At 39.7% G+C, this 19,590-nt stretch overlaps 1 protein-coding gene across 4 annotated transcripts in view; it reads left to right on the top strand.

The window, feature by feature from the left end:
- Positions 1-479: 479 nt before the first annotated feature.
- Zfyve16 (zinc finger FYVE-type containing 16) overlaps positions 480-19,590 on the top strand; it is a 44,109-nt gene continuing 24,998 nt past the window's right edge. The window contains exons 1-7 of one of the 4 annotated variants that reach the window (XM_087629981.1): positions 480-505; positions 3,085-3,143; positions 9,281-9,389; positions 10,345-12,617; positions 13,881-13,977; positions 16,799-16,960; positions 19,262-19,404. In XM_087629981.1, coding sequence (XP_087486107.1) covers positions 9,320-9,389; positions 10,345-12,617; positions 13,881-13,977; positions 16,799-16,960; positions 19,262-19,404 — 2,745 coding nt within the window. In that variant the 5' untranslated portion in view covers positions 480-505; positions 3,085-3,143; positions 9,281-9,319. 4 annotated transcript variants of the gene reach the window in all.

Genomic DNA, 19,590 nt, shown 5'->3' with positions numbered 1-19,590 from the left:
ACTAATTTCTTCTCGCTTTGAATTTTAGAACTTGTGGTGAAAAGGACGAAAGGCCGAAGTAGAGAGAGCACGGGTGTCCCGCATCTCCTTCAGAGAGGTTAGCTGGCTTCTGATTTTAGACAGCAGCTGCTCTGGAGGCTACAGCGGGTTGGAAATGCAGAAAGAAGTACAGCCAGAAGGGTAGGGCGGGCTCTGTCGCTCCGCTCGCGCGCGGATCAGCATTTGGAGGTGAAATACAGTGTCCGCCGCTGGTTTTGGCCGGTGCAAACCCGAGCGCCGCGTCAGTTGAGCTGTGGTGTGTGTGAGTCGCCCCCTGAGGTCAGCAGCAGAGCGTTCTTTGGACAGCGTCCGAGCGCAGGATTCCAGCGGGGAGCAGAGTCGCTCCGCCACTTCCGGCGCGCCCTTGGGCCTGGGCTCGGACCCGAGCAGCACGCATGCGCAGAGATGAGGCTCCTGGAGGGGGTGTGGCAGCGAGAAGCATTCTCTGCGCCTGCGCCCCTCTGTGGTAGGTCGGCTGGGGACGAGATCTGTGTCGGCGTCGGGTTGTCCTAGGTGTTGTGGCCGGGTTACCCTGCACGCCTCACTGCGGCGTCGCGTCGAGTCCCGGAGAGCTCGGCGGGGTGGGGAGGTAAGAGTCCCGGAGCCGCCACCGGCCTCTCCTCAGCGTACTGCGGGCGGAGGGGCGGGGCGGCCGGGGACTCGCTGGGCTGCGACGGCCTGGCCTCGCCTTCCTCCGGGACCCGCCTGCCGCCCTGGGCTCTGTGCGGCCCGGATACCCCACCCCACCTCAGGCCGGCCGTGCCGTGCCGGGGCGCACTGGATCCCGGGAGTCCCACAGGCACCGGTTATCGCCGCCGTCTCCTCCGTCTCACGGATGCCCCAGTGTTCGCTCGCTGTCTTGTCTTTGGTGCCTCTGAAGAGATGACCTTAACTTTTAACGGTTAACCTGTTGGTACGACCGTGATTGCAATTTGTTACATTCCAGACCCATGTTCTTGGTTAGACATGTCAGAAAACCGGCCCATAAATTTAATATTAAGTTCATCTTTTTAATTCAAAGAATAATTTGGTGATGTCATCCGATTCCGTCACTTTGAGTTTGGTGTTTTTTGAGTTGGCAAAACTTTGGTGGTTAGATTGAGTAGAGCTCTGTCTGCTTTTTCATGTAACTTCTTTATTTTTCTCTTCTCTTTGATATTAAACTACACGTTTAGTGGCAAACTATTTAAAAATTAGAGGAAGGAATCAGGAATGAGATAGTTACCATTCTACCATGCAAAAGTAGCTAGCTGCTTAACATTTTGACATTTTTCTTTGCCCCTTTTGCTCCTGTTGCATTTTAAACTTGATGACCAGGGTGTTCCTCGCCTCTCCCATGTTTTAAAAAGCCTTACACATACACCCATTACTTTTTAAAAAGCTATACACATAATATATGATCAAAAACTACTTTTTGAAGTAGCTATCTTATAGATAAAACTATTTTTTATCCCCAGTCATAATACCAATTACACATAGTTCCCCATCTGATTGAAGATAATAACAATTGAAAAATATTGAGGAAAAAGTAATTGTTATTGCAGAATATTTAACATTTTGGAAATTAAAACTCAAAATTTTCTTTTTCTTTTCTTTTTTTCTTTTTTCGTATTCACTTAAAAATAATAATACAATGAAGCATGGTGGGTCATGACTGTAATTCCAGCAAATAACAGAGGCAGGAGGATTGAGCTATAGGCCAGCCTGGGGTACACAGTAAATTGCATCTCAGAATTAAACAAGATGAGAGTAAAGCATCAGTGCACTAACTAAATGTCTCTGTTGAAAGCCAACTATATTCCAAACTAAGTTTAGAGAGAAGGGTGGCGTTGCTTTACCAGGAAGCAAGTTACTTTAGTGTCTGTCATAGTAGAAAGACAGCTGAATTCTTGTGTTTCTTAGTTCATCTTGGTGTGCTGTCTTGTTAAGTTTAAAGCACATGAAGGAAATCTGTCTCTGTATAGTTAATGGCTAGAAGAGAGAAGACCTGGAAGACCCTACGTTTAGGATTTCTCAGCAAAGCATGAGAAAACTGATGGAATTAAATGAGCTCTTCACTTGTTGCACTTCCCACTTACAAACTTTGCAACATTGAAAGTTCCTTGTGTTCTTGAGAACTGTGTTTTTCTAGAGGTTGAATTGCTAGGTCATAGTCTTATGTTCCCTTTTAATGTATTTTGGTAGACAGAAGTTAACTTGGATTCCTTCTATAATTTTCTGTTGTATCCCTGGTCTTTTGTTTGACTTATTTCACCTAATTATTGGTAAAGTATCTGCATATTTTTCAGTAGTTTTGGCTTCTTGAATTTAAAGAGAGAATTTGGATTCCTCCCACCCCAGACTATTACTATATATGGTTTTCTACTATTTCTACATTGTTTGCCTGAGAGGCTGTATCATTTTCTCTCCCTAGCTGTTGAGATTCTTTTTTAAAACTTATACCTTACCAACACCAAATACTTTATTATATTAAAAAAATCTTGGATGTTTTTAAATCCTAATTATTCTAGTGTACATTGAACATTTCCTTCATGATTGTATTACTGTCTTTCCGTACAATTTTTATACCCACTTATAGCCTAGTGTCCAACTGCCTTCTAACAGATTTTTATTATTTTTTATATTATAAGGGTTTGTTATATTATTTTTAAGGAAAATAATAAAATTATCTTTTTTTACCCTGTTAAAGTAAAACGTAGAGATGTATAATTTAGTTTTGAGAGGGTTACGTAATCCTGCACTAGATTTTGTTTAGTATTTGTTCCTCTGTATTTTCCCCTTTGCTAATACTATTTTAACAATCTTTGTGGAAAATGGATTTATGTTGTACAGAGTTTTGACGTTGTATATTGGTTAGTTCCTACAGAAGTATGTGTAACCCAGGGCATAGTTTTATGTAGACAGATTTGGGGACCATTAGTTGTCCACTGTCAGGCTTCTATATTCTTGTATCCTTTTGTAGGTCACTTCCATTCACAGCATTGTTTTGCCGTGAATTGCCAATTTCCAAATCTAATTTATCTCAGAATCCTCTCTGTATTCCAGGTCCTTACATTCAACAGCCTCTTGGACATCTCCCCAGGATGTTCTCAAGGTGCTTCAAGGTAGTCGAGAAAGTGTTTCCCTTCTTTCTGCTCCTCTTGAGTTGCCTGTGATGGTCAGTCATATGTCCATTGGTCTACCCGGTCACCCAGTGTGGGATCTGTCGGTAATCCCAGCCATCTCCTTTTTTCAGTCTCCAAGCGTTCTGGTTCTTTAGCTATTTTTCTGTGTCATCTTCACCTCAGTCTCTGCTCGTGTCCTCATTGTCTCTCACCTTAGCAATTCTAGAAGTTTTACTCGTGTTTTATTTTCTTATTAATCATCCCTGTTAGCAATTTTTTAAAAACCATGAATAGACTTTTAAAACTGTTTTGAAAGTAAATACTACAAAAATGTGTTTGGAAATCTGAGAGTATTTAAGTGGTTAAGTTAGTAAAAATGTCTCAAGTCATCGTTGGGCTGGCACAAGGGGTTAATGGGTAAAGGAGCCTGCAGCCAAGCCTGAGAGCCTGAGGAGTTAGAGCCCTCCACACTTGATAGAGGACGGTTATCTTCTGGAAGTACTCTTCGGCCAGCCACACTTACGAGTAAATCATAGAAGTAATCAGGTAAAGGTCATTTTCATATACCCGAGATTAGAAACAAATCTTACCAATGCGTCTCCACATAAACAGTAGAGAGTGAGTCATTCATAAGTAGAGAGTATGTGCATGTAGTTTGCTTCTTTAATCTATAATGCATTGCTAGCCACAAAGCACAGTCTGCTTCGTTGAAATGAAAAAACCCACAGCTTAGTAGTAAGTACTTCGTGTTAGAGTTTCAACAAAAAGTACTTGTGTTGTCATACTTTTTACAAATGCTGAGTTGTATTGTTTCCTGTATTTTTGGCACTTCAAATAATATGCTTAGTAGTGTGTTATGTTGAGACACTTCGCAAAAAGATTTTTTAAAAATATATTTTAAATGTATTTATTCTTTTCTGAGTACACTGTAGACCCACCAGAGAGGGCATCAGATCTTATTACAGATGGTTGTGAGTGACCATGTGGTTGCTGGGAATTGAACTAAGAACCTGTGGAAGAGTAGTCAATACTCTTAACCACTGAGCCATTTCCAGCCCACAAATAGATGTTCTTTATTGGAATCTTTGGTTTGTTTTTAAAGTTCGCTGACTTTTGCTAGTGAAAACTGTATGTTTACTGGTTTTGTGAGATAGTGTCTCACTATACAGTGCTGGCTAGTCTCGAATTGCTATGTAGATCAGACTGGCTGGTTTTGAATTTATGATCTTCTTGCCTATTTCCTGAGTACTGGGATTACAAGCATATGCCATCACTCCTGGCTTATTTTTTTTACCATTCTAGTTTATTTTTCTCTTTTTGTCAAAGGGACAACTAGCCTGATGCATATACTTTTAATCCTAGTATTCAAAAGGCAGAGGCCAGCAGACCTCTACAAGTCAAAGCTATCCTGGTGTACATAGCAAGTTCCAGGCCTACTAGGGGTATATCACTAGTGAGATCCTTTTTCAAAAAGGGGGTGGGGTAACCATACCATACGTAAAGATTAAATGATATGAGCTACTATGCTGAATAACCTAATGTAGTTACCCTTTATTGCTCTTACCCAGAATCCTACTCTCCAGAGATGAGTAGACTCCTCATCTTAAGTCTAGGCTTCCTGTTTGAATCATAGAACAGGGAAGATGATTCAGCAACTATTTCTAAATTCTTCTACAGATGATACAAATAAAATAATACTTGAAATGTCTAGGGATGAAGTTAATTTGTTACTAGAAGTAGATGCCTTAGGGCAGTAAAGACTAATTCTCACAAAACTGAAACAGACAGCCTCAGTCTAGTGACTTCAGTGTTTTTAACCTCCAGATGTTTGAGTAACACATTTAGTTGTTCAGTTCCCTCTCCTCTTCACGCCTGCCCTGCTCTAGTTGGGAGCATTTGCATATTAAATACAGGAGTTAGCCTGGCTGCGCCCACCCTCTCTAAGCACTGCAGTGCCCATTCTTTCCCTGGCACCCTCAAGCTACTTACACGTTAACTTTGAGTTATCTGTGTGTATCATTACGTAATCGCTGCTTTTCTAGAGTAACAAGTGACCTTAAGTTTTTGTATCTCTCTACTGCTCATGCACCTTTCATAATATATTTTATATTTTGCTTGTTTGTTTGTTTTGTTTTTTGATATAGGTTTTTCCTGTGTAGTCCTGGCTGTTCTGGTACTGGTTCTGTTGACCGGGCTGGTGTTGATCTCTGCCTGCCTCTGCCTTCTGAGTGATGAGATTAAAGGCTTGTGCCACCACTCCTGACTCATGCTTTTGTTAAAGTGTACTTTGTATTCTTTGGGATTTTAAGCCCTCAGACAAGATAGGCTATTCACCTCTGAGTATATTCAAATATATCCAATAATATAGTTGTTTTACATTATCATTTGTAAGATCTCTGGCACCTTGTTTCTGTCCCTGGCCTGCTATATTGTAATTTTCCTGGGCTACCATTTTATGATCTTGTATGTATTCCTTTTGTTCCCTAGATTTCAAGTCTTTGTTCCCTTTGGAGTCTCCTGTATATTTGTAATTTGTAAAACACATCTTTCAGTACATCTAAACACTCTTTCAACCCTCACATTTGGTTGATGGCTTCATTTGTAACTTTTAGATTTTAGAGGCATGGCTCCCATGTTTCTTGGCTCTGTTGTTACTGTTGAGAAATTTAATTCCAGAATGATAACCAATCCTGTTGCATTTCTCCAGAAACTCTTGTGTTCACTCACCAGCATACCTTACACAGTGGGCGCTGATAAAGACACTGAATATGAGACTGGAGAGACGGCTCATCAGTTAAGAGCACTGGCTGCTTTTTAAGAGGACTCAGGTCAATTTCCAGCACATGTTGCCTCACTCCAGGTCCAGGGCATATGATACCTCTTCAGGTGTTCATGTGGTACATAAATATATGTGCAGCAAAACACCTATACATGTAAAATAACAAAAAGTGGGAACGGGAAAAGGACACTGAATATATGAGTGAACAAAATGCTAGCCCCCTCCTATGAAAGTTTAAATTCCAGAAGGTGACTCCAGATGTTACAGTAAATGTATTAAGTAACTTAAATAACACTCTGCATGTACTAAAGTAAGTAGTCACTTTAGGAAGTGAGAGTTCTGTGCTTGTGTTCCTTTTGCTTTTAGTCTTAAACATTTATTTCCAAAAGGCAGTTCCTTTTCCTCCATTCCCCGTTAGGGCATTGTTCCATACATTTGTAATCAGGTTTGATGCTTAGTCCATTCAGTATTTCCTTCTGGGGTCTCTGACCTTTTAAGTCTTTTGTTCTTTGTCAGGTGTACATTGAAAGGTGTTCTTTGTGCTATAAACTTATATGGATATTTTTAAGTGTTTATTCTTTTGGTTCATCATTGTATCATACAGGTAAATTTATTACCATGAAATATCTTCTGTATTCTTTTCTTTTTTTTTTTTTTTTCCGGAGCTGGGGACCAAACCCAGGGCTTTGCGCTTCCTAGGCAAGCGCTCTACCACTGAGCTAAATCCCCAACCCTATCTTCTGTGTTCTTTAGCCCTCTCCAGCCCTACCCAGTTCCAAGCCATTGACAGTCACTGGTATGTCCGTTATGTTTGTAGCATTACTTTCCCAGAATGCTACATAGTTCGATCATAGAGTCCCTATTTATTTGTATGTGATTAGAGGTCCTTCCTGTGCTCCTGTGGCTGGCTAACGGATCTCACTAAGTAGTACCTGCACCTCGGTTTACTTACCCGCCCACTAAAGACCTTACACGCTGTGGCTGCCTCCATCTTTTCTGTGAACGAAGCCACTTCCACGTGCTCTCTTCCAAGTCATGTTGTATACCTGTAACAGGAGCACTCAGGAGAGGCAAGAGTGTCAGGGGTTCAAGGTTATTTGGGGGTGTATATTGAGTTAGGACATTGTGGACAAAATGAGACTGTCAAAAATCCAAACAAATAACGTTAAAAAATAACAAAAACATATAAATATAACACGATGCGTAAGTGAATGCTTCGTAAGGCGGCTCACAGCCACAAGCCCAATACTCTTTAGTAGTCAGTTTATTGGTATTTCTCTTTGGGATAAATTGTTTGTTCAACATAGTTTCCCAAATTGGAAGTTTAAACTGTTGGTTTCAAGTTTTGCTTCTTTTTAACAAATACATTTAATCTTGTTAGTGTGTCTTATGAAAGATTTTTTTTAAGATTTCCACTGTTGACATTTGATTAACTGTTCCCCATGTGTTCCTTCCCTATGGTTTTGTGTTCCTGTTTCATAATTGCATAGATGCTTCTTTCTCTCAGAATATGCTTTGGTGTCCTTTCACTTCCTGCATTGTCTCTTCCTTCAAACTCCTTCTATTGCATATAGAGGTAGATATAGATCTAGAGATAGAGATACATAGATATAGTGTGTGTGTGTACATTTCTGTGCGTATGGTAGAATGGTATTTTTTTGACAATGGAGACAAGAACTAATAGGCTTTATTAAATCAGGATACCATAGACTGTTACTGAAAATGCTTCTGAAGTGTACCTTGGTTTAGTGTTGTTATAAGTGTAATTGTTGTAACTTTGAAAATGACCTTTCTCTCTGGCTGCTCTATCTTTGGAGTTTAGTTGTTCGCCTATAATGTACTTTAAAAATGTGAATTTCTGTTTTTTTTTGTGATGTGATATATTTTTATTCATTGAGTTTTTCATGAATTCTGGAAAAAATTCTTGACATTGCCTTCAAATGAAGTTTTCTCAGACTCTTTACCGCTTATGGAAGGAATACTATTCTTGTTCTAGGATTGGACCTCTACATTTCTATTTTACACCAATCGTTTCTTTCTCTGTGCTTGTTGCTTAGTAATCTCTCCCTTTGTGCTCTCTACTTCTGAATCACGTGAGGCCTTAGGTCAGGCCTCTCAATCATGTTTAGTTCTAAAAACCTTATTTCACTCCTGTTCTTCTGTATCCCAGGCAACATTGGAATGTTTTTAATTATCTCTGTCCTTTCGTTTGAATGTATTTTTATAAAATTTGCATTGCTTTATTGCACCTTTTAAAAAGATACTTGGTAATACTTTGGAAGTAATTTTTCTTTCTTTTATATATATATATATACATATATATATACACACATATGTATGTATACATATATATGTGTGTGTGTATATGTATGTATATGCACATATATATATCTCCTGTATTAACATAAAAAGTTGGTTGTTTTGGGTTTTGCTGTGGTTGTTATTTCTTTTTGTTGTTGTTGTTGTTTGTTGCTGTTTTAAATCTCCTTAGCTGTCTTTAAATGACTGAGTTTCTTGCAAGCATGCAGTTAGTGGTATAACTAGGCTCAGGCTCATGTTCTCTGTGAGGTTGTTCTTCCACATTATCAGTGGTGAAGCTGATCACTGGATTGCAGTGAAGCGACCCAACCCTAACATTTTAAAGTCCCCTATCAGACTTTCCTCTAAAGTCTTAACACTCATTGGTAACATTGCTTACCCATTTATTGCATTAGAAGCTATGAAAAGACTTTTTTTTAAGTTTAAGTCCGTCTGCATTTATTTATTCAAATTCTTACCTAAAGAACATTTCCTTAACAACTATTGTTGATAGTGTATTCTGTAAATAGTGAAGGATTATTCTCTGTTCATTTTCCTTAATTTATTAATTCTCAGAGTAATAGTACCCTAGCACTCCTCCAGTAGATGGGATGATTTGGTTTTGGATTTAATGTTGCTATGATTTTTTGGTCTTTAAACTTTATTTGAACTATTTTCAGTTCGGTATGCTCCTCATTACCTTGATGGTCACTTGTCCCTTTAAGTGAGAAAGAGCCCCCTAGCTGGGATTCTTTCCTTCTGGTGTTGGTCACTGGTAGGTTCTTGCAGTATCTCAAGCTCACCAGGTAGAGTTTCTGCCTCAGCTACGTCACAGGTCAGGAAGCTTTCCCACACAGCCTGTGTGTACAGATGTTGTGTTGTAAAAGTTGACTTTTGTGAAATTTTCATGTAGAGACCATTTTTCTTTCTAGGTTATGGGAAAGAAGTATTGTTTAATTTTACTTTTGTTTCTACTTTGATAGTTGTATTGACAGAGAATGGGTGGTATAATATTTATATAGTAGAAAGTAGATATAATATTGCACTTTTTATTTTCTAGACATAAAAGAATTAAACTGTGAGTAAGCCCGCAGGGAGGATGGACAGTTACTTTAAAGCAGCTGTCAGTGACTTGGACAAACTTCTTGATGATTTTGAGCAGAACCCAGGTTTGTTGGTTTTTCTACTTTGCTTCTAGAATCTTAAAATGTCTCCTTAACAAAATTCAAATTCATTCTTGGTCACATTGTTAACGTTCTATCAAAAATGTGCCTGCTTTATTATAGCATATTAGCTTATTTTTGTCTTTTTTTTTTTGTCTTTTTTTTTTTTCGGAGCTGGGGACCGAACCCAGGGCCTTGCGTTTGCTAGGCAAGTGCTCTACCACTGAGCTAAATCCCCAACCCCATATTAGCTTATTTTTATACCAATAGTCAAAAATAAAAGTTACTTTGTAGATACAAACTTAGAAAATCTTGATGAAGAAGCTAAAAACAAATAGATAGAACTCTGTAAAATGAAATGTCATTTCTGTAAGAGATGGTATTTCCTCAGAATGAAGTTAGGAAATAGACCTCACAGTATGTAGAATATAATCCGTCTTGAAGGGAGTCAGGGGGGGAGCTCAAGGACTGATGCAAGGAACATGGAGGAGTAATGCTTCCTGGCTTGTTCCTCATGGCTTGTTCCTTACTTTTTATACAACCTGGAACCACTTGCCTAGAAGTAGCACCACCCACAGTGGGCGCTCTCACATGAACCACTAATCAAAGTAACCCTCACAGACTGGCCTCCAGATATATGGTGGGGATGTTTTCTTCACTGAGAGTCCCTTCGCAGATGACTCTAGCTTGTGTCAAGTTTGTGACTCTAGATTGTGTCAACTCAATCAGGACAATGACAGAACAAAAGCAGCTAAAGATAAAATTGCCCATCAGCCTTTTCTGGTATGGTTTACAGTGCAGCTGAGTTATTGACAGTGTTTCTGTCACCTATGACAATTAAGAGGTAAAACTAGAACAGTTCATAGCAAATAGAAAGTCAATGTGAAGTCCTAAAACCTTATCATCATAACCTTTATTTGATTTGGGTCATCCACATAACTGTTTCTATTTTTTTTCCTAGAAAAACAAGATTACTTCCAAGATGTGCAGGATGTTTATGCCTTTAACCAGTGTTCAGTTTCTTCAGAGTTGGCCTCTCCACAGCTAGCTTTACTGTCAAAGGACCAAAGATGCATTAGTAGTCATGCCTCATCAGAAACATGCTGTGAAGCAAATGAGACTTTTCTCCAAGGAAAGATACCTGAGGGGTTAACCTCTAAACAGAATGAAAAAAACGTAGCGGGACTTGATCTTCTTTCTTCTGTGGATGCTAGTACTTCAGATGAGATCCAGCCTTCATGTATGAGACGATGTAGTAAGCCTGTCTGTGACCTGATAAGTGACATGGGTAACTTAGTACACGCCACCAGTAGTGAGGAAGACATTAAACAGTTATTGCCAGATGACTCGAAGTCTCCTGCAGATACTTTGATCACACTGGACTCATCTTCAGTTTCAGAGGTTTTGATCGGATTGGATTTGTCTTCAGTTTCAGATACTCTCGCTGTTTCTTCAGTAGACGGTGGTAGTCAGGCTGTCAGGAAAGAGCAGGATACCAACGCTGGTGTGCAAAGCAGAGATAACAGTAGGATCCAAGAATCGGGTGCAGAAGTGGACATGGCACTTTCTGATTCTTGTAAATATAGTAGAACAGAAAATTTAAAGGATAAAATGATTTCTAATGAGTTAGAAACAGTTGATTTTGGCATGCCATCTGTTTTGACTGAACAGAGTTCAGAAATGTCCAATACCAAAGATAGCCCACAATACCAGAGGCTGCCATGTGAGCTGTTAAAAGATGACGGTGATTTGGCAGAAGAGAAAGTAGGCATGGCAGGCAATAAGACAAAGTGTTTAGAAGAAGGAGGTAACATAATTGCTATGCCTTGCAAGCTTCCAAAAAATGAAGAGATATCCCCAAATGACCCAACTTCAAAAGATGAAAACTTCAAGTTACCTGACTTTTCTGTCCAGGAAAGTAGAACTGCTGTGTTCATAAAGCAGACTGTGGCAGAGGACTTGGTAAAGTCAGACCTTAAAGATAATAATGATGTCGTCCAAGTTTCTTCTTCATCTCTACATGTTTCGAGTGATGGTGTGTCCCCTTCACTGTCCTGTCTTTCATTGTCTGGGTCTTTGTGTGGATCCTTAGTTGACTGTAATGCACATGGTGATTTTTTACCCTCTGATGAGTCTAAAGGTCAGAACAATGACGCAGTAACTGCACATGAGGAGATACAGAAGAGTGCCGCTTTAGATGGGGAGACAGATCTCCTGAAGAAGGAAAAGCAGGAAAGCATGTTTCTTCAGCCAGTAAATGATAAGGAAGGGGATGGAGAGGTTGAACTTGAGGAGATGGTAATCAGCGGTGAGCCTTTGGAGTACCCTGAGGGTACCAACCCTGCCGCAGCTGGCTCTCAAATGGCACCCCCTACTGTGAGTGCCTCAGAGGCTCCTGGTCAGTGCGAAGCTCTCACTTTTTCCAGTGGCGATATGGATGGGCAAGAGTTAGATTACTTTAATATTGATGAAAGCATGAGAAGTGGCATACTGGTTAGCGATGCTGAACTTGATGCTTTTCTGAAGGAACAGAGTCTTCAGAACTCTAACACCATGTCTTTTGGAGAAAATGCAAGTGATTCACAATTGCAGATGAATCAGATAGATATGAAAGGATTATGTGATGAAAATGCTGGTGATAGATACTTCAATGCTGAAGCAGGAGCTGCTGGCGAAAGTGGAGGCGTTGTGATTTGTGAAACAACTGATAAAGAAAACACAGTACAAAATGGTGGTCTTTCTGTAGGAGAAAAAAGCACAATTCCAACGGAAAGAGGGTTATCTGCTAGTCAGCCTGACATACGGAGTGAAGTGCCAGTCCCCAGTATTAACACCCAGGCTGTCGGAGGAGCTAGACCTAAGCAGCTGCCGAGTCGTCCACCAGGAACAAGCAGTTCACAGGGACCGAGTAAGCCACATGTTGTAGGTGTGCCAGCAGGCGAGCCAAGCACAGCAAATGCTGCTGCTGCACCCACTCGCCCTGCAGATCATACACCTGATTCTCAGGTTAGCTTCAACTCCAATTATATCGACATAGAAAGTAATTTCGAAGGTGGATCCAGTTTTGTAACAGCAAACAAGGATTCACTGCCTGAGAATATACGGAAAGAAGGCTTGGTTTTGGGCCAGAAACAACCTACGTGGGTTCCTGATTCAGAAGCTCCAAACTGTATGAACTGCAAAGTCAAATTCACTTTTACAAAACGGCGACACCACTGCCGAGCTTGTGGGAAAGTAAGTTATAGAAACCTTAGCCTTTTATTCGTCCACGGTCCTGAGGATTAAAACTGGGTCCTCAGACACCAGGAAAACTCTCTTTTCTGTCCTCTAAGTGTCTGTGCTCTCACATATTGATAAATTAGTGTTCCAAGTTCTTAGCTGTAAACCCATTTTGCAGCCAGTTTCCTGATCATTGTCTAGGAAAACAATAGAGAGAGAGCCAGTGGCCTATAAAGAATGCCGTGCCAGACTTTGTGTCCTGATTGAGGTTGATGATAAAGATGCTGTCTATGAATTCTAAGGCATGCTTTTTATTCAGTATTCTTCATGTTGGTTTCAGATCAAACTACTCTTTCTACCTTAGCAAAATAGTGTCCTATTTAGGAAAACCAGGTTCTTGTAAATTATAGGCAAGCTTATTACCACTGGGCTGGTACAGGAAGCTTTTTAAATGATAGACATTTATTGAAGGAAGTTTTTAATGCCTTTCAGTTAACATAATTGGTTTCAAAATGTTTCCTTATCAAAGATATCATATAAATAAAAATATCCATTATATTAGAGGTCTCTAGAAAAACAATTAGTGTATATTTATATTAATTATTATGCATATATGTATTATGCATATATGTATTATGCATATATGTATTATATATGCATAATTATAAAGGGGTTCATTAAATTTGATGTTAGGAGCTAATTATTCCAGAAGTGGTTATCTGTATGTTGTAGTGGCAGATAGTGCTGTCGCCGCTTAGTTCAGGAAGCTGAAAGCCTTTGATCAAAGTGGTGGTGGATGAGTTGTGCAGTCCTGTGTGATGCGAAAGGCCTTGGATCTCCCTGGAGTCATTGATAGGGCTGATGAAGCTGGAATTCGTTGTCCTCAAGTGATGGCAGCAGCAGTAGACCTGCTCGGGAAGACTACAGCTTGTCCACTTTTCTGCTCGCCAGGTCCCCAGTCTACTGGCAGTGCTGGTCACATCCAGGGCACGTCTTTCCCCTTAGTTGTCATTCTGTTTGCCAATCTCATTTGAAACACCCTCATAGGCACACCCAGAACTAGACATCTCTCATTCCACTTAACCTTGACGGTCAAGATTGTTCAGTAATCTTGACTTAAAGATCATTAAATAATTATATTCGTGGTTGTGGTGATGAGAAAAAAATGGATCATATAATAAAAGAAAGTAAGTTTCATCTGATTAGGTCTTGAGCTTCTATCCCTTTGCCTCTACTGTGCTTGAGACAAAACCAAATTGAGTGTTTTATTCTTTATAGGTATTTTGTGGTGTCTGTTGTAACAGGAAATGTAAGCTTCAGTATCTAGAAAAGGAAGCAAGAGTGTGTGTGATCTGCTATGAGACTATTAATAAAGGTGAGTATTCAGCTGACATGTTTTCTTCCATAAATGAACATATATTAAGAATAACTGGATTATGACAAAGATAAACTTCTTTATTTTCTTAAGGCAAGGACCTAGTGTTGACTTACCTGGCTTAGGTGGGACATGTCAAGTTAGTTTCTCTTTTTATACTACTCTCACAATTAACACTACCAGTCTGGAAAGGAAACACTCAGGTTCTGGAGTGGCAGTTGATTATCCTTTAACAGGTACCAAGTCCCTAAGTGCTGCATTTCACCTGCCGACTGTTTCATTATCACTGCCATCCTCATCATCTAAATGGAGACAGTCGTAAAAGTGCCCATGTATTGGTGCTCTGGATTCTGTAGTAGTGCTAGAAGGCAAGGCTGTAGTTCTTTACCTGCTAGACAATTGCCCAAAATGAAAATGAAGATAAGGACTCATGTATGATTCTATAAACTCATAGACACCATGCTGTGTGCACATTTTGGTCTATTCTTGTTTTTTAGTTTTAGAATGTCACGTGTTTGTTTTTCCCATTGTTTCTTGGCTCTCTAGCTAGTTTCCATTTTCAGCAGTGGTCTTGATGGTCTCGAGTTTCCACAGTGTGTGTCTGTGTGTGTATGTGTGTGTGTGTGTGTGTTGTGTGTGTGTGTGTGTGAGAGAGAGAGAGAGAGAGAGAGAGAGAGAGAGAGAGAGAGAGAAAGAGAGATAATATGCTTTCACCTCTAGATACATATCTGTTCTTTTGAGTAGTTTTTGCATTTTCAAAGATTTGTTGACCATTTAATTCCCAACAAAAAGTACTTGACCCTTTTTTTGACCAGGCCTGTGCACTAGCTCCTATTAGCCAGGAGAATAAATACCTGATAATAATTTGTTTTTCTCTTTTGAATGAAGATAAATTTTTTCAGCAATTCTCCAAAAAGCTCTGGTGTGAGTCTGTTAGCCTGAGGTAAGCTGCTCTACTCCCTGCTGTTGACCTATACTCTGGAAGATAATAGAATATCATTTTAACATATTTTTATGTTATTGCCATTGTTTATAAAGAAGCTACATGCTTATAATTGTTTTCTTTTTGCACTGTTTCTGTAGCTATACGCCCAAGCAGTTTGCTAGAATTACAATTTTACAGCAAGTTTCCACCTAAAGTTCCTACTTAAAAAGCCAGGATTGTTGGAGTTGATAGGTTAAATTTGGGGAAGAGACATCATAACTGTAGAGGCCAAGAGATAGGAGGATACGCTCATTAAAGAGACTTCAGAGAACACTGGATAAAAGTTGGGTTTCTCAAAGATATAATGTATAATGGAAATGTTACTCAATGGTAGAGTGCTTGTACAAGACCAGGAGTTTAATTTCCATCAACATGCACACACAAAAGAATGTGTCATGGAGTGAATTTATTAGATAACCTGTTTTATTGTATTTCGATATCTTACATAGTTTCTTATAGGGAAATATCAATGATTTATATATTACAAGAAAATGTCAACTCTAGGCTAGAAATTGACTGAAGTGGTCATGTAAACAATTTTATCAGACATGAACAGACTCAGTCTGTGAGGTGCATTCAGTGGAAGAAAGGATTGAGTAGAGACTGTTGGTGTTGAGAACGCTTCCAGGATTGCGTGAGCTTCAGCAGCATTGAATACTGTCAGGTAGACTTGGATCCAGACACCTGAGTGTGGACTTTACTAGCTAGTGGAGTGATTCTGAGAGCGCTGTCATTCCAGGGTATTAAGGAAGACTGTAGCAATGATAGATAGCACTTACCATCATTCAGTTTGGAGAAGTGCTGAAGATACCATTGCCAGTACTGTTCCTTGTTCTTACTGAAATATTACTCAATAATATTTAGGGAGTAGTTGGTATTCTGGAGCTCTAGCTGAGAACAAAATAGATGTTCTGTTAACAGTGGAAATTTTGAATGTGGAGATAAATGGATACTAAACAGAGAGGCCATTAGATGGTAATAATACCCTAAATTTAAAGTGAAAAATGTACAAAGATAGATAGAAACAGATCAATGGCCATAATAATGCTTTATGATAATATGATACATGACTAGGGACTTGAAGGAAATAGACTGGGTCTGTGTGACAACCTATGGAGAGAACGTCCCAGGCAGAGGGGAAAGCAGACAGCATACACTGTACTTGCTTAGCCTGAAGACCAAAGGCTCAGGTCACTGCTCACAGTGAGCCAGTGGGTTGTACGCAGAGATGAGACGAGGGATGTGGAGCCCACAGGGCCTGTCATTTACACAGCTTAAAGTTTTACTCTCATTAGAAAGCATAAACATAAAGGCTGGGGATGGTGCTGCACACCTTTAATCCCAGCACTCGAGAGGCAGAAAGAAGCAGCAGATCTCTACGTTCAAGGCTAGCTTGGTATACAGAGTGAGTTCCAGGGCAGCCAGGGCTACACAGAGAGACCTTGTCTCAAACAAATAAAAGAGCCATTGAAGACTTTAAAATGAGGATTAAAGAAATAATCATTTGGGTCTTAAAGATTTACTCTAGAGTATTTTGCTAGTAGATCATAGGAGTAAAAGGAAAAAACAGACACTTGTATTTGATATAGATGATTTTTCTATAGTGGATATCAAGCATACAACAATGAAAAATATTGAAATAACTCATTTATAGCTTATCAAAGTGGAGTGCTGTCAACTAAATGCTAGTCACTTGGACACCTTTGCCAAGTGCCACTTTCTCATGATTGGCCATTTATTTCTTTCTCCTTATAACTTGAAAAATCAAATATTTATTATAGCTTACTAGGAAGGTCAAAAGCATAAGTTGTTAATACTATTCTTTCCCCTTTATAGCTCAGGCATTTGAAAGGATGATGAGTCCAGGTGGTGCTTGTCTTAAGTCTAATCATTCTAATGAGTGTGTCACTGCCCAGCCACTTCAGGAGACCCAAACGTCCAGCATACCTTCACCTACAGCTTTGCCCATCTCAGCACTGAAACAACCAAATGTCGAAGGTAACCAGAGTAAACTGCTGTGGTTTACACCAAGAATAAGTTATTTAAGTAGAAATACTCTAGTAGTCAGGATCCAGACAGAAAAGAGAAACCAGTTGTGTGTCGGGGGATTTCTGAAAGGAACCCGTTATACATACATGGTGGAGACTCGGAGTCTCGGATTCACAGAACTGCAGGGAGTGGAAGGGGATAGCGTTGGGGGCTAAAGTATCATATGGCTAAAGCTCTGTGACCCCTGGGAAGGTACCATGTGGCAAATATTGGAAGCATCAAGGTGTCTCTCTTACAGCTGGTGCTCAGTTGACTGAGGGAGAGTTCTAGATTCAATGTTAGGAGTGCTGAAAGTCGCAGGACTTGTGGCATAACTGCTGCTCGTGGTGCTGGTGCTGCTGCTGGTGCAGAAATCCTAGCAGGGATTAGGGCACAAAGAATCCCATCCTTTTCTACATTTGGCCTCCCTTTCCCACCAGTCCCCATGCCTGGCACATTCTGACCACAGCCAGTTAGCAAGAAGACAAGGTTAAGCTTTGTGCTTTCCAGACTTCCAGGACAGCATGTAAGAGCTCAGTGTAGAATGGGGGCTTGGTTCTAGTGATAACCAGTAAATACTCTTTCTTTAAAAACTTCTCTTTAATTGTATATTTTACAATAATAACAAACTATTATGTATGAATTTGTCTTTTGTTTTTAAGACTCAAGCTAGTCCAAGCTTCTGAACTCAAGTGACCTACCATGAGTCATTGGTTACAGACATGCACTACCATAGCATCTATTTCAACCTTTGAATTATCTACTAGTTTGTTCTAGATTGTGGCCGTTTTCAGCCTCATACAAGGCCAGTATATATCTGCAGACATTGTTTGGAAGCAAAGGCTGAGACATTTTAGAAAATACCTATAAATATCAGTTAAAGATAAATTTGATTCTTCTGAGAGTTGAGTTGGTGGGGGGCTTAGATTATTACTCTATTTATAATCATATCTGAATAGAGATATAGTAATAAAATTGTATATTTTAACCCTAAAGATAATAAGTTTGTGTCTAAAATGATTTGTGTGTTCTTGAATAGATAATCTAAATCATCAGACTATTGTAAATGTAAGAAAGGTACCTTGTTTAATACACCCACCCATGTTACAAATACATGTACTTAATTCCATTTTTCCATATTTTCTCCATTCTAAAAAGGAGACATGAAACTTCTTGTGTTTTTATGTTCTAAAATCATCTCATTTTAATTCTTGTAACTCTTTTGTCTAGATGCTTTCTAATAACAACAATAACAACAAAAATAAGTCTTCCTGCTGTTAAGCAAATATTTCCTCCAGATTTGAGAGGAAATGGTAATATATATTAGTAAGGTTTATGACCCATATTATAAGAACTACAGTGTTGCTGTTTGTATATTAAATGAAAATACAAAAAGACCTCTTAAATATATAAGTGATCCAGTTTCACACTTCTTTTCAAACTTAGTTCTTTCTGTTATCTGTGTGGTTTCTTCGCTTATCTTCTAGGCCCTGGTCTGTTCTTTCCTGTACCTTACTCAGCCCTTAAGGTGTGTGCAGTAGCTGCTGGTTATAGTTTGAATCTCATGTGTCCCAAAGGCTCCTGTGTTGAAGGCTTGGTCCCCAGTACAGTGTTCACAAATGGAGCTTTAGGGAAGTGACTGGATTTCTTAGGTGTTGAGCTAATCAGTGAATTAATCTATTGTTTGCTTCATAATCCCATGACCTTTTGGGAGGGGTAAAATCTAGAAGGCGGGTTTAGCTGGAGGAAGTAGGTCACTGGGGTGTGTCCTGGAAAGTATCTGCTTTGTCATTTTTTCTTACTGTGTCTGTCTGCTTCCTGGGCACCCTGAGATGAGCAGCTCTGCCCTGCCTCATCTTCCTCACCATGTAACAAGCCATGGAAATGGAGCTAAGCCACCTAGGACTGAGAAACAGTCATCTCCTCAGTGGTTTGTTTTAGCGATGGAAAGCTGACTTAACACGCCACTCCATAGAGACTTCGCCTTATATCTTCCCCACTGTCCATAAGCCCTAAGATTCCCCTTTCCTTTCAGAGCCCGAGACTCCCATGGCCACAACTGCTCTGCTGCTCTCTCTTGGTGTGGATTAGACAGCCAAGGACTCTTCTCAGGATACATGAATTAGAGAAGCCATTTTCCTAGGCTTCTCTGAGGATGTAGGACTTTTGGGTGAATAGCAGAAGGATTCTGACAACATGAACAGGCCTGTCTGGTGTTATAACACTGCCATATTGCCAAATAACCCAACTGACTTTTCCAACTCATCTTAGGACCATGTTCCCGAGAACAGAAGAGAGTATGGTTTGCAGATGGCATACTGCCGAATGGTGAAGTTGCAGATACTACGAAATTATCCTCTGGAAGTAAAAGGTGTTCTGATGACTTTAGTCCTGTCTTACCTGATGCGCCCACAGTAAGGAACCTAAAAAGCACTAGTTAAATCACAATTCCTCACGTGGTTATTAGTGTGCTTATCCTCTGGATGCCTTGAACTTGCCTAGAAAAATGTATATGCATATTTTGCTTTATTTTGCTTCCCTTATAGTACCTTGCAAACTACATTATTTCTGAGTTGAAGATTGTGGGAAGTGCTGCTTGG

The sequence above is a fragment of the Rattus norvegicus genome, chromosome 2 (genome assembly GCF_021556685.1).
Source record: "Rattus norvegicus strain SHRSP/BbbUtx chromosome 2, alternate assembly SHRSP_T2T, whole genome shotgun sequence".
NCBI lineage: Eukaryota > Metazoa > Chordata > Mammalia > Rodentia > Muridae > Rattus > Rattus norvegicus.
This window is presented reverse-complemented; position numbering and strand designations above follow the sequence as displayed.